Raw genomic sequence first — 14119 nt, forward strand, 5'->3', positions numbered from 1 at the left:
TGTATAGTTCTTTGAAAGCGGCCTGGGCTTTCAAAAGGGAAGAAGTGCCCTTTTCATGGCAGCAGGAGGATTATTGTTAATCCAGCACACACATCGAGCCAGAAGGTAGATACTATATAAAAATCCAGCATGGCACAAATACAGCTGGTCAGCAGAGCCCAAAACAACTGGCACCTGGGTGGTGAAGAGGGCAGAAGGCAGGCTGCCCCCCCTCCTGCTTTTAGTGACTTGCAGAAGATCTGGCTTCCAACCTTGGCTTGGTTGATTCTTCTAGTTCAGCCAGCTCCCCTTGCCGAACAGTGCTCTCAAGTGGTGGCAATAATAATGATCATGATAATAATAATAATAATAATAATAATAATAATAATAATAATAATAATAATAATTTAATACCCTGCCCATCTGGCTAGGTTTCCCCAGCCACTCTGGGCAGCTCCCAACAGAGTATTAAAAACACATCAGTAAGAGATGTTCTACATTGAACAGATTCCCATGAGAGGTGGTGAACTCCCCTTAAAGGTACCGCTGACTGCTAGATCCCGTCATGGACGACTCTGGGGTTGCGGCGCTAATCTCGCTCTATAGACCGAGGGAGCCATTGTTTGTCCGCAGACAGCTTCCGGGTCATGTGGCCAGCATGACTAAGCCGCTTCTGGCGAACCAGAGCAGTGCACGGAAACACCGTTTACCTTCCCGCTGGAGTGGTCTCTATTTATCTACTTGCACTTTGACGTGCTTTCGAACTGCTAGGTGGGCAGGAGCAGGGACTGAACAATGGGTGCTCACCCCGTCGTGGGGATTCGAACCATCGACTTTCTGATCGGCAAGCCCTAGGCTCTGTGGTTTAGACCACAGTGCCACCCGCGTCCCTGAACTCCCCTTACATTGCCGGTTTTTAAGCAGAGGTTGGATGGCTGCCTGCCATGTATGTTCTAGTTGAGATTCCTGCATTGCAGGGGGTTGGACTAGATGACCCTTGGGGACCACTCTAAAGTTTCTGACCACTCTGAGATTCTATTAAATGTACCTTCCAAGGCACCAGCAAGCCACTGCTGGCCTCCATTGCCACCTGGTGGCTGACTGGAGTCATAGAACACCTGACATCAGCAAGCCAGCCTGTCTTCTCCTTTATTACTTTGGTTCTTCTCGTCTTGGGTCACTTTCTGAAGAACCCTTTGCAGTCTTGGCTTCCTCCTGCTGCACTGTCTCTGTCTCTCTTGTTCTGGCAGGAAATGCTTAAGTGTTCATGCACACCTTGCTGAAAGTGCTGCAACTCGACGCCTGGAGTGGTGCCAAGTTTGATGCCATTTCAGGGCTGCAGAGGTGTGTCATTAGGATGACTCATGGGGAACTTGCCCACCCACCCCCAAAATCTCTGGGAAGGTTCACAAAACCAGTTGGCTTTGCTAGAAATATTGAGGCAGCTTATCTGCAGCCCCACCTTAAAAGGGAATCTTCTGCAACGTCAAGTCTTTCCAAAAGACAAAAAGATAGGCTCACACCAAATGAACAGAGGAGATCTCAAGGCTGAGATCTCTGCCCCAGAATTCATAGGGGGCGAAATGGCCTCCAGGAATGGCTGTTTGCCACTGTAATCTAAGATGGAACCATGATGCATTTCAGAGATGCTGGGACACACTTAAGCTTTACAGTTGTACCTTGATTGTCGAATGCCTTGGTACTCAGACATTTTGGCTCCCAAGCGCCACAAACCCAGAAGTTAACTGTTCTGGTTTGTGAATGTTCTTTGGAACCCGAACATCTGACGAGGCTTCCACGGCTTCTGATTGGCTGCAGGAGCTTCCTGCAGCCAATCAGAAGCTGCGTGTTGGTTTTGGAAGTCGAACGGACTTCTGGAATGGATTCTGTTCGACTTCCAAGGTACCACTGTACTTGTAAGCATCCCAAGGTTAGTAGACTAGATGCAACTTAGGTGGACAAGACAAGTCTTCTCTCTCTCTCTCTCTCATACCCCACTGCAGTCTGTGTCTATTTTAAAAACAGAGCAGATGTGTCAAAGGAAAGGAGAAATGCCATTTATTTCCCCCATGAATCGCATATCAACTTGAACAGACGAATACAGCTTCCACAGACTGGAAGGAATAGTCTTCAGGATGAAAAATTTCAGAGATTCACCCCAATTGGTTTTTTTAAAGAAGTCTTTTAAATATACATTTTTCCATTCTGCTCAGACTTAATATGAGACAAGGCCCAACCTTGTCTGAAAAAATAAGAATGAACGGAGGTGCATCTGAGCCCGTACAGAGAGCTCACACCACCAAGGAGTATGTGCACAAAGCTTTGAGGTCAGAGGGAAAATCTTCTAGGGAGGTTGAGCCCAGCCCCATTTTTCCTCCTAGAAGTCACCGCAACCTGGAATCTTAGTTCTTGTTTTTATCACAACAGGGAAGTCGTGGGGAAGTAGGGTTCGCAGAGCAGTGTTACCTGATGGGCTGGCAAAGAACAAAAGGCAACCTGTCAATGAAACAGCATGTCAGGACTGCTTCTCTGAAACAGTTGACATTTCAATTTCACCCATGGCACATGACAAAGAAGGCTTCTGAAAATTCTGCTTCGAGAAGCATCGTCCATGCTGCTTTCGGAAGTCCACTTAGCAAAAGCATATTAGACCAAGAGATCTAACACCATAGAGCTAATCAGGATGGGATAATAAAAACAAATGTTTAAAAATGAATCGACCAGGACAAGCCACGAGCAAAATCTCCCCAGAGAAGCATGAAAAGACTTGGGAAGGAAGCGCGAGGAACTTGAGCGCAAGTTTCAGGAGAGGCAAGATGTATATCCTGATACATCCAGGAGAAAGGCAGTCAGTCAGTTTAGGACACCATGTCAGCAGAACCCACATGTGGATGCTGGGGAAGTAAGAGGGCAGAACCAGGAAGTGCAAATTGCCGCCAGTGCTCAGAACACAGCACACTCCTGCTGGAAACGAACCAATGGATGTCTTCCATCGAGACCAGTGGTATTCTCCAAGCTGTGTTCCACCAGCCCCTTCAGTCTATTTTAATGATGGAGTTGGCCTTCAAAAGATAGAGGCTGTCGTCGACGAGGAAACTGCAAGGAGAGGAAAGAGATAGTTGCTGAATTGACTGGCGAGTGAAGGGATGGATTGAGCTACCCAATATGCCTAGAACTAGAATGTGCCCGTCTTTCAAACTGTAGAACCTGCCTTAGGTGAGGCCTTCCTGGTGATGTATGCAAGTCTACAGAAATAGCAGCTACGTGAACCGCAAGGAAGGTGCAGCACCCATACTGCCCTCCCTCAAATCTAAGGTCCACACCTGAAGTCCTGCTTGCATACCCCAATGGTGGAATTGATTAGAGCTGGTGAGCACATGAAACAGGTCCTTCCTGGTGGTGGCCCTGCAGTTGTGGAACCCTCTTCCAGTCAACATTCATCTGGCTCCTTCAGTCTGTGCATTCAAGGAGGCCTTTAAAGCTCACTTTTTCCCTACTGAATTTCCTAAATATAATTTTGGTGATCTAATTCAGTATCTCCCGTTTTTCTATTGGTTTATATTGGTCTGCCTAAGGTTCCTGTTCTTTTTTGCTTCCCTGTACATTGCTATATGAGCGCTGAAATGAAGGAATACACTTTATGCTCCAGGGAAATGGCTGCTTGTAGCCTCGTTTCACGAAAGTATATTAAACACATTACACAGGACTGGCTACAGGCCGCAGATTCCAACAAGTTCTATCTTGTCGGATTGTGTGTGCTCTAGATCAGTGGTCCCCAGTTGGTAGTCTGCAGACCCCAAGGGTTCTGCATAACTCACTGGGGGGGGTCCATGGCATCATTCACATAACAAAAACTACCATAAAGATATTTAACTTTTCAAAAGTAAGGGGCCCATGGTTTGGCTTTTGAAATTTTGGTATTAACGAACCACTGCTGTAGATCATATGCCTCCTCCATGAGAGTTTTGGTTGCAACAAGAGAACAGGCCTTTTCTGTGGTGGCTCCCTGTTTCTGGAATGCTCTGCCCAGGGAGGTTCGCCTGGCGCCTTCATTATACGCCTTTAAGTACCAGGTGAAAACATTCCTCTTCAACCAGGCCAATATTAAATGTGTTTGTGTGAATGAAGTGGGAGGTGGTGGTACTGGTTTTTGTTTTTATTATGTTGTGTTGTTATCTTGTATTTTTGTGCTGTGAACTGCCCTGACTTGGATGAAGGACAGGATACAAAATAAATAGATTAGTGGTGTGTGTGTGTGTGACACTCAAGATGCTGCTGGACCACACAATTCCCATAATCCCTGAGCCTTCGACATGCTGGTTGGGGCTGATGGGAGTTGGGAGTCCAAGCAGCGCCCTGACAAGCAATCACAGAGAACCAACGGCAGAAGGCCCACCCGCAAAGGCAAGCAAACTTGGCTGACCTGTAGAAAAGGATATTGACTGGGATGGTGCTGATGTGCCAGATGGCATGGGCATCGAAGACCCAGAGCAATGGTGGGAAGTCCAGGAGCTCCAGGAGAGCCAAGGCTTGCAGAAGAAGCACAACCGCCACACACTTCCAGACGTACGGCAGGCGTTGCTGGTTCCTCATGCACCAACCCAGCCACCAGAGGAGGTTGAGGAGGCCTGCAAGGTACAGCAGAAAGAGGACGGTGTTTCATGCCTGGCAGTAGTCACAGTGGGGCAGGAACTTCGGTATGTTATGCACATGGCGATGCACCAGAGGCACTAGCAGCCCTGGACCCCAGACCCCTTGCTCCTCAGCACCAAACCCCAAGGCATGCTAGGAATATCCCCTCCCCATGCATACATTCCCCAGAATCATCCACTGAGAAAGCATGCAGGAAACTAGAAAAATATGGGGAGCTACAAGTGGTGACTCTGCTTCCGAGCCCTGATGGGGCCATAAGTCAGAGGAGGAACCTCTGGACAAATATGTAACAACACAAGCTTTTGCACTGTTGTGGGAGATCATGGCTCTAGGGATCTACAGACCTGCTCTCTTTTTGCCTCTACAATGCTGAACAACCATAACTGAGGTGCCCTTTTCTTGCTGGTTGGCCCTGGTTGGCTGGTTGGTTCACCCAGTGAATCCACAGATCCCAGGGAACCTGCCCTGAGCCTCCTGGGCTGCTATCCTGGTGCTCTATACTACAAACTGCCTGGGAGTGCAGGGAAGGAGTAAGGGAGATATGTACCAGCAATAAAGATGCAGCCTCCAAGTTACGCTCACAGCTATTTTGGTGTGTGTGTGTTTTTAAAGGGTGTAGCTACATGCTGCTCTTAGCAAGTTGGCATCTGCCTGTCTCAAGAGACAATGGAGTGCGCCTCCGGGAGTGAAGTCAAACTGCTGCATTGGCGGCACTAAAGTGACCTCCCTGAGGCACAAGCCTGGGCAGTGTGTATGGAGGTTCTGGCTGCCCAGACAACAAGACCTTGACCTCGCTGATATGCTCCAAAGGAAAGCAGGAAAAAAGCACACCAAGAACTCAGGCCATTGTAAGTTTCAATAGTGGGAGTGGTCCCTACTCGCAAATTAATAGTCAATTGTAACAAAAACTAATCCATTCAAAAGTATGTATGACAGGGCCCTGTTTCGATGTATTCACCTTCATCAGCTAATTGTTTAAAGGGTTGTGTAAGTTTGAAGACGTATCTCAGACGTTTCTACGTTTCTCAGAGATAACAACTACATGTGGGTAGATCAACGTGTATCTTGCGCGTTTCTGTGCGCACAGAAAATAACAGGATATATATCTGTAGAAAATAACAGGATATATTTATCCGAAAGTCTTCAAACTTGGTGTGCTTTTTTCTTGCTATATTTAATAACAAGAACTCCAACTTATTTAACTTAAGGAAAGCAGAGCAATACGTTTGGCACCAGCTTGGCTGCGGGATGGTGCATACAAAGCACCATCCAACAGTCTTAGGGACTCCAGGTCTGCGTAGGGTTTGCTCCTTAGCCTTTTCTTCTCCCAGAGATATCCCACTAGGCAGGAGAGGTTTGGGATCAGAGTTTTCCTCCTTTTAGATGGACTACCTTCCCAGGAGTACGAGCCCCATCTGACCCTCGCTTCCCTTGACTGCATGTGCATAAACCGCCATCTTGACTGTTGGACCCACTATTGGCCTCATCCGCTCAATCCGCCAGAGCCTGTCTTTGCATGCAGGAGCAAGTCCCTAACTCGCCGAGGGATTGAGACCCATCGGCTACCCTCACCTGGCTTAGCCGGCCAGTCAAAGCTGTTTCTGGGGTGTGGCCACTGTCACACGCTGACATCTTCAAGGTGCCACAGGTGAGAACTGAGTGCAGGGGAGGAACCAAAGGTGGACAAACCACCCCAGAAGGTGCATGACGTGTTGTCCCCCCCCCCCCAGAGGTGCTACCCTTCCCCTAACACCCCATACACCCCACTGCTCTGAGCATGGCTGGCATTATCTCCACAAAACAATCTTTTGCTCGGGTTAAGAAACAGAATGATGGGAAATGATCTCTCCCTTGCCTTTCTGTGGCCAGATGCAGAGAAGGACTTGTCAGAGATTCTCCAGCCGGAAACAGCTAATCTCTCTTCCCAGGAATTTGCAGTCCTGTGAAGGGATGGGGCGGTGTTGCCTGACAACTCTCAGCAACCTTAACAATTTGCAGTTCCCAGGATTCATTGAAGGAGAAGCTACAACCATATAAAGTGCCATGATACTGATTGGTGCAGATGGGGCCTTAGAGAGGTTGGGGGCATTAGGGGAGAAGGCAATACAAAGGTTATCTGCTGGGCTACACCTCCACACCAACCAACACCTGCCGCAGGGGGAAGAACATTGCTCCACGGCCCTTACCTATTACCACGTTGGCAACCATATTGTAACCATAGTCAAAGCGCACGAGCGTCAGATACGACACATGGCAGGCCAGGAAGAGGAGCAGGAAGATGCCTATGGCGGTGGCAAAGGCTGGACGTTTCAGACCCAGAGTCCTGAAGGAAAAGGAAAAGAGAGAGACGGTGCTGAAGGAACTCGCAAGAGCTGTAGGAACTGGGTCACTTCTGGACTCATTCCTCTGGGTCTAGGCCAGGGATGGGGAACCTGCGGCCCTCCAGATGTGAGCCAAGGGTCAAGGACAAAGGAGTCCAGTTGGAGCCCATCAACATCTAGAGGCCGCAGGCTCCCCATCCCTGATCTATGGGCACAGATGAGCTGCAAAGGCTGGTCCTGCCGTTCAGAAACTTGAGCAGACAGAACACAAAGGCATTTTTCTCTTGCCCGATTGGCCACAGCTACAACTCCCAAAAGCCCGGCCAGTTTCCACTAGCTCTCCTTACTTGCTGCTGTTTTGCTTTGTCCTTGGGTTGCTCCTCCTCTATCTGCACATATCCTGTCCACACACATTTCCTCTTGCAGTTTCAACCTGTCCTTTTGCAGATGCCCAATTTTCGAATAAAAGTGAAATATGGGAGCTGCGAGTGGACAGGGGAAACTCCTCTCTGCTTCTGCCACTCACCCACTCACTTAAAAAGGGAAACATGAGCTGCTCCCAACAGCTCTGGAGGCTGAACTGGGAGTGTGGGAGCTGCTTTAAAGCCTTTGCATGTTTCTCTGCGCTCTCCCCCTAAACCTCCTAGGTCAGGGGCTTAAAGGGGGAGGCTGGAGATACTTGGCAAAGCCACGCAGGGGATTTCGACAGGTGGGCAAGGCTGATAAAGATCTAGCCTGCGGAGCCCAAAGAAAGTTCCCCACCCCACCATAACATTTCAACCAGTGAAGTTGAAAAGTGAGAGGCAGGACAGACAAAGCAAGTTCGCAGGGCAAGTGGTGAAGCTTGTCACCGGAAGATGGTGACCAACATAAGCCGCTTTGGAAGGGGATTAGATACAATTGCAAGTAGGGGAGTGCTACTGGGCTTGCGCCAACCGCATCAGTCTGCTTGGCCACTGTGGGATAACAGAACACTGAACTGGATGGGCCTTTGGTCTTTCCAAGTTCCAAGCCTCTCCTTATGTTCTTAAGAAGGAGAGAAACTCACCGGACGCAACACAGGTAGACAGAGTGAAGGATGACGGCTGATGCACAGAAATAATCCATTTTCTGTGGGAAGAGAAATGTCGTTAGAAATCGGGGCCAGTTCTCATTCAGTGCTACACATTCTCTTTAGAAAATCCTCGTGGTATTTGTGTTTATTCATGGCTTTTCTCCAGTGACAGGGATCTGCACTGAAAGTTTTCTCTTTCCCCTGGGATTATGGCCTGCAAATACTCAGAAGCCTACTAGTAGTGTTTTTAAAACCCAACAGGGAAGATTCTTCCTGGTGATAGCTGTCCTCTTATCCTACCAAAAACAACTTGATGAGATTATGATCCTGAGCGCACATATCTAAAAGAAAGTCTCAGGCTACAATCTGAACCTTACTTCCCTGGGATAAACCCCCACTGAATTCAATAAGATTTACTTTGGAGTAGACATAGTTAGGCTTATGCTGTCATGCTGGCTGGACTATTTACCTGGGGTTCACATAACTTCCTTTTTTCTACTGTTTACCTTATCTATTTTTTAAAAACCCACTAGAGAGGTTTCTGCAATGCCTTCAAAATTCCCCCCGGCGCCCCATACCAACATTTTTCATGATACGAAAGCAAAATTGCTCACCTCAGTTAGATTCGTTTCTCGAGTATGGAAAACTGTAGACCAGAACCAGGCATTTAAAGAAACCTGCAGGGGGAGTGAGGGAGCAGGGAAAGAAATGGTTATTCTGAAAATACCACATTCTATGAAGTTCAGTTGTTAAAACTGGCTTCTACCACAGAAGTAATAAAAACAAGACATTCTGGGATAACCGGGATAACTGCCATATGGTACTTAAACCAACAAACCCAGAAGCAAGTCCCACCCCCTCTTTAAAATTAGAGGAATCATGCTGCTTTAGTCTACTGGACTGCTGCAATAATACTGTATGCAAAACACTCAAAAAATCCTAGAACATGCTATCTATTATTATTATTATTATTATTATCATCATCATCATCATCTATCTATTCTATCCCACCCTTTTCCTCAAATTGCTTCTGAATCAAAAGACAATTTGTCCGCAGAGTAGAAGAAAAAGCCTAGATAGAAACTGATATAAGAAAAAATTGCTCCTTTTCCCTTATGGGGAACCCAAGAGTCCGTATAGAGTCCTTATGTAGGTTCTCTATTGGTAGGAGAAAATAACAGGCCAAACCAGAGAATACTGAGAGGCAAAGCAGCTAGTAAGCCTGATCTTTATTAAACTGTTGCACCAGGGTGCTCACCCTGAAGGAGGGAGGAGGAACCCAGAACACTGATGTGCAAGCTCTTACATAGACTTTTGAAATTGCCTACCCTGTAGCTCAAAACCACCTCCCAAAACATCATACATACATCACAGAAAGAGGTGGTCCCCAGCAGAAATCTGAGTGTGTTGCTTCTCTCCTGTCTGCCAGTATACCTGATAATGCCTTATTAAGATTGTCCTTTTCTGGGTAGCTTGGCCATTCCTTTGAGATGGAAAATACTTACAATAGTTCTTGAATCTCTTACGCATATTGATAGTGTGCTCAGCTTAACAGATACTTGCCAGACTGTATTTACAGGGAGGTGTAAGCCCATACAGTCCAAAGACAAATGGAAAGCTTTTCCCATCTGAGGTCAATTTGGGAGAGTCAAAATGGCTTCAGGGTTGTTCTCTTGCACTATTTCAGACATGTGGTTTATATACTTATGTATGTGTATGTTTTGTACATTTATGAATATATATATATATATATATATATATATATATATATATATATATATATGACCTTAGAATTTCTATAACAGAAACCAACTCTATAAGCGTTGTTCCAAAACATAACCCTTTTTTAAAAAAAGCACAGAGGAAAATACCACATAATTCAGCAAACCTTTGTCCAAATACCCACAATGCCACTGGAAACACACTGCACTCTGCTATGGCTCGAGTTTGTTCCTCATGGAAGATGCCCTCCTTACTTCGCTCTGCATTTCCTGAGACAGCCTGGACTGAGGAGCAGAACATCGTGTGTTTCTGTGAGTCTTCTTGTAGGGAAACCTGTCATGTTTCCCCCGCTTCCTTCCCACAAGATCTCAAGCAACAAGAAGCCTTCCTTGTCTTTTCTATTCTCCATGTTTCCCACCTCTTTGAAGAAGATGAGAAGGAAGCTAAGGCACCCATCTTGCCGTGGTGAGGAATTAACTGTCCAGAATGACTTACCCAAGCAAAGGCAATGCAGGTATGGTACATGGGAGAAGAGCGGGGGACAGCAGCTTTATATCTGTTCAGCATCACTAAATTGGCAAGTCCGTTCAGGAACGAAGCAAAGGCAGAAGCAGGCTCCTGAAAAAACAGGAAGCGGGAAAAGGGCCACTGAGGGTCGGGTGGGGAAACAAGGGAGGGAGAAGAAGAAGAAAAATATGTCATCAGCCAGAAATGAGAAGGTATACATGCTCTTTCAGGACGGTTTGAGGCAATGGTGGGGAACTGGATTTGGCCAGTGGGCCAGATCCTGGGCTCCCCACCACCACCACCCTTGGAGGGCTACTCCCACAGGTCAATCTCTTAACATCACAATGATGTCAGGTGACCAATTTTTGTAGAAACCTCCACTACAAAGCAAAATCCCAGCCCAGGAGGGTTCGAAGTTACTACCAACTAGCTGGTAAGTTTCAAGCTCTTTTTTAATCGAGGACAGCTCTTTGGAAGCCATCCAAACTGGCAGCCATCTCTGCCTCCTGTGGGAGCAGGTTCCATAGTTTAACTACGTGTTATGTGGAGAAGTGCTTTCTTTTCTCCGTCCTGAATCTTGCCACTGTGGTGGAGTGTGTCTCTAAGCCACGTGTCCGTTGACGCACCAGCCCCAGGTGGCATGGCTGCTGCACCTTCCTCACGCCACTGTCCCCAGATCCGAGCCCTGCAAGGCGACTCAGGGAGGATGCTGTGGGGATGTGACAGCCATGCACCCCGATCAAAGGGCGCACAGTTGCTGTGTTTGGTTGCCCTTTTCTGAAACTTTTCCAACTCTGCAATATCCTTTTTGAGGCAAGACATCCAGAACGGTACACAGTATTCGAAATGCAGATGTGCCACAGGTTTGTATAACAGCATTATGATAGCAGCTTCATTTTCAATTCCTACCCCAATGATCCCGAACATGGAACGTTTCACAGCTGCTGCACACGAACATTGCTTACCTTTCCATGAAACTGAGGCACTTTGTATCCTTCCTGGACGTAAAGGCCCACCGTCAACCACATACATTCATATTTACATTCATCTCTGCAGGTCCATCCTAGAATAAGGTTGGGGGAGGACAAATTAAAATTAGTGCAAATGAATTTATTGCTTAATGCCTGAATGCAATGGAACTCCGTGAAATAATTAAAAAAACTGGGGGGCGGGGTACACTCAGATTTCCCAAGTTTGTTTTATTGTAAGGGACCATAATTTATGGATGTCTGACTTTATTTCATCCTGGCAAGCCACTTGTTGCCAGGATGAATTCTTACAGTTAACTTGTTTGTTTTAAATGAAGCATATACTGCATGTTTTCTGCTTGGAATCAGGAAACATGCAAATGCAACTATATACAATGGCACCTCGGGTTACAAACACCTCGGGTTACAGACTTCGCTAACCTGGAAGTAGTACCTCAGGTTAAGAACTTTACCTCAGGATGAGAACAGAAATTGCGTGGTGGCGGCAGCGGAAGGCCCCATTAGCTAAAGTGGTACCTCAGGTTAAGAACAGTTTCGGTATCTCCAGGCTTTGTCTTGCACATGGCACCTTAGTATGTTTGTTGTTTGAATGGTTACAAGTGTATCTCTATTCTAGATATTATTCTAGTAAATTTCGTTTTATACTTATAAGCCAGTTTGTGGTGGTGATGTTTTGTTGGACTCCAACTGCCATCAGACCCAGCCAACATCCGAGGTGGTGGGAATGGTAATCCAAGATCTGGAGGGCCCCAGGTTCCAACTCCCTTGCCATGTGGACTTCTCAAAATTAAATGTATGTTTGAAACCTGGGTCTGCCAGTTCTGCCATACATATATAACTATGGAATAGGAGATGTAATGGGCAAGAGAGGTTAAGGTTTCCTGAGTGAGAGAGGCAGAGTGCGGGATGTTAAGGTTGCAATCATATACACTTATTTTATTTTGTATCCCATTTTGCCTCGAAGAGGCTCAAAGTGGCACCCTTTTTATTTTCACAACAACCCTTTGTGGTAGGTTATGCTGAGATATAACTGCTAGCCAAAGGCTGCCCAGTGGCCTTCAAGGCTGAGCAGAGAGTATCCAACACTCTTAACCACAACATCACATCCCCTGCTTTAATTGGGGAGTATATATAACTGAACTCAGAAGGCTTCCTTCTGAATAAACGTACGTAAGATCTAACTGCATGTAAACGATGGTACATGTTATGCCACCCACAAGCAACCTAGTTAATTAAAGAATTGTGGCTTCTTCCCACTTACTTGCTATAACCTCCAAGAAACCTGGAGGGCAGATAAGGCGTTGAACCACATAGCTAGCAGTGAATGCTACAACAAGCCACTCAATGGGCTCACTTTCAACAGCGCCATAAGAAACCTGGGAGAAATAAATCAATGGGGGGAGGGGGAATCTCACTTGAAGAGAGATACTTTAAAAACGTTAGAAAATTGTTGTCTTTACCTAATGGGTAAGGAATGGCTACTCTCTCTAATTCAGGATGAGATATGAACAGCCTAAATAAGTAAAACAATAATAAACAAGAGACAGCTTGCAAGGCCTGAAGCAGGGAGACAGACGCAGCAGCTGCCCCACCAGCCCTTTTGGGGGCAGAGCAGAGTCCTGCTTGCAAACAACGATGCTGCAGTGCAACAGCTGTGTGCGCAGCCTCGCTGCTCTGGAGCCCCAGGCTGCAACCCTATGTGCATTTCCCTGCAAACCGAATGCAGTGAGGCTTACTTCTGAGTAGGACTGCACTGTTAAGAGGGGGAGGGGGCAACATCAGATCAGCACTACATCCAAGAACCATTGCCAATTTAATTGGAAAATGCACTCTGCACATGTTCAGACGCTACTGCCCGCTACTGAACCCCCTCCAACCGAGGGCAGCGGGAGAGAGCGTCAGGAATTGGTCGCGAGGGCGGGTAGGCGGTGCCACCAAGCCGTCCTATGGGGAGACCCAGGGCGGGGCACCATCATTCATGGGTGTGGCTATGCAAATGAGGAGCACGCCGCGGACACCGCCCCCCTCGCGCCTCGTCCTTGGCGGTGGGCGTGGCCCTCCCTCGGCCGGGGGCCTTGCAGTACCTGTGAGGCTCATGTAGAGAGGCTGGTGGGAGCGGAAGTGCCGCAGCCCGGGCCCGGAACAGTTGCGCCTCTCGCAATGCATCAGGCATTCTCGATAGACGGGCTCCCGGTCCCCCCGCGAGGCCTGGGCGGGGGCCGGGCCGGCGCCCGCCACCCCCAGCAGCAGTAGGAGCGCGGTCCGAGCCGCCATCCCGCCGGCCGGGAGGCTGCAAGCTCCACTTCTGGTTTGGGGACCGGAAACGGTCCTTTGCTTTAAGCAGCCGGGGAAAAAGCCATAGAGTTGGGGGAAACCCGAGCCGCACGCGCAGAGGTTCCGCCTTGGCGGCAAGGGCAGGGGATTGTGGGAAATGTAGTTCTACTTTAAGTCCTGAGAGACTACAGTATTGGGAGAAACTTACCCTTCCAGCTAGAAGCAGAGAAGAATCCCCATCTCTGCCTCCCCATCAAGCGCTACAATCCTGTCTCGTCCACTTAAAAGCAGTATTGCCCCCTCTCTTTCTCTTGAACATTACCTTTTAAAAATCTCTTCCAGCTGTCCCAATTTTCCCTTTAAAAATAACACCAAAAAAACAAACCCCGTCCCTGTATTATTGCCCTTATTTTTGCTTTTCGAAAATTCCTTTGTTCTGTGCAGGTTTCTAGAATGATCGCTCGTCAATGTTCAACTCCATTCCTCTGGGTCTCTAGAAATTCAATCTTGGGCTGTGGGAACAGATCTGTAGCTTGCCTCCAATGCACACGGGTGTAAGCAACATGTACACACACTGGCAGTCTGCACACTACCTTTGAAGCACATTATTTGCCTAAAAG

The 14119-nt window shown here is 47.5% G+C and overlaps 1 protein-coding gene across 1 annotated transcript; it reads right to left on the reverse strand.

The window, feature by feature from the left end:
* Window positions 1-2014: 2014 nt before the first annotated feature.
* Window positions 2015-13558, reverse strand: PGAP3 (post-GPI attachment to proteins phospholipase 3). Its single transcript, XM_083470195.1, has 8 exons — window positions 13310-13558; window positions 11202-11299; window positions 10225-10377; window positions 8622-8684; window positions 8002-8063; window positions 6819-6955; window positions 4403-4607; window positions 2015-3075 (listed from the first exon to the last, which is right to left on the reverse strand). Exons 1-8 carry the CDS (start codon window positions 13497-13499, stop codon window positions 3015-3017), a joined length of 969 nt encoding a protein of 322 aa, XP_083326321.1. The 5' UTR covers window positions 13500-13558; the 3' UTR covers window positions 2015-3014.
* Window positions 13559-14119: the final 561 nt, after the last annotated feature.

Source organism: Podarcis liolepis, assembly GCF_965112155.1.
Source record: "Podarcis liolepis genome assembly, chromosome: 13".
NCBI classification, from domain to species: domain Eukaryota; kingdom Metazoa; phylum Chordata; class Lepidosauria; order Squamata; family Lacertidae; genus Podarcis; species Podarcis liolepis.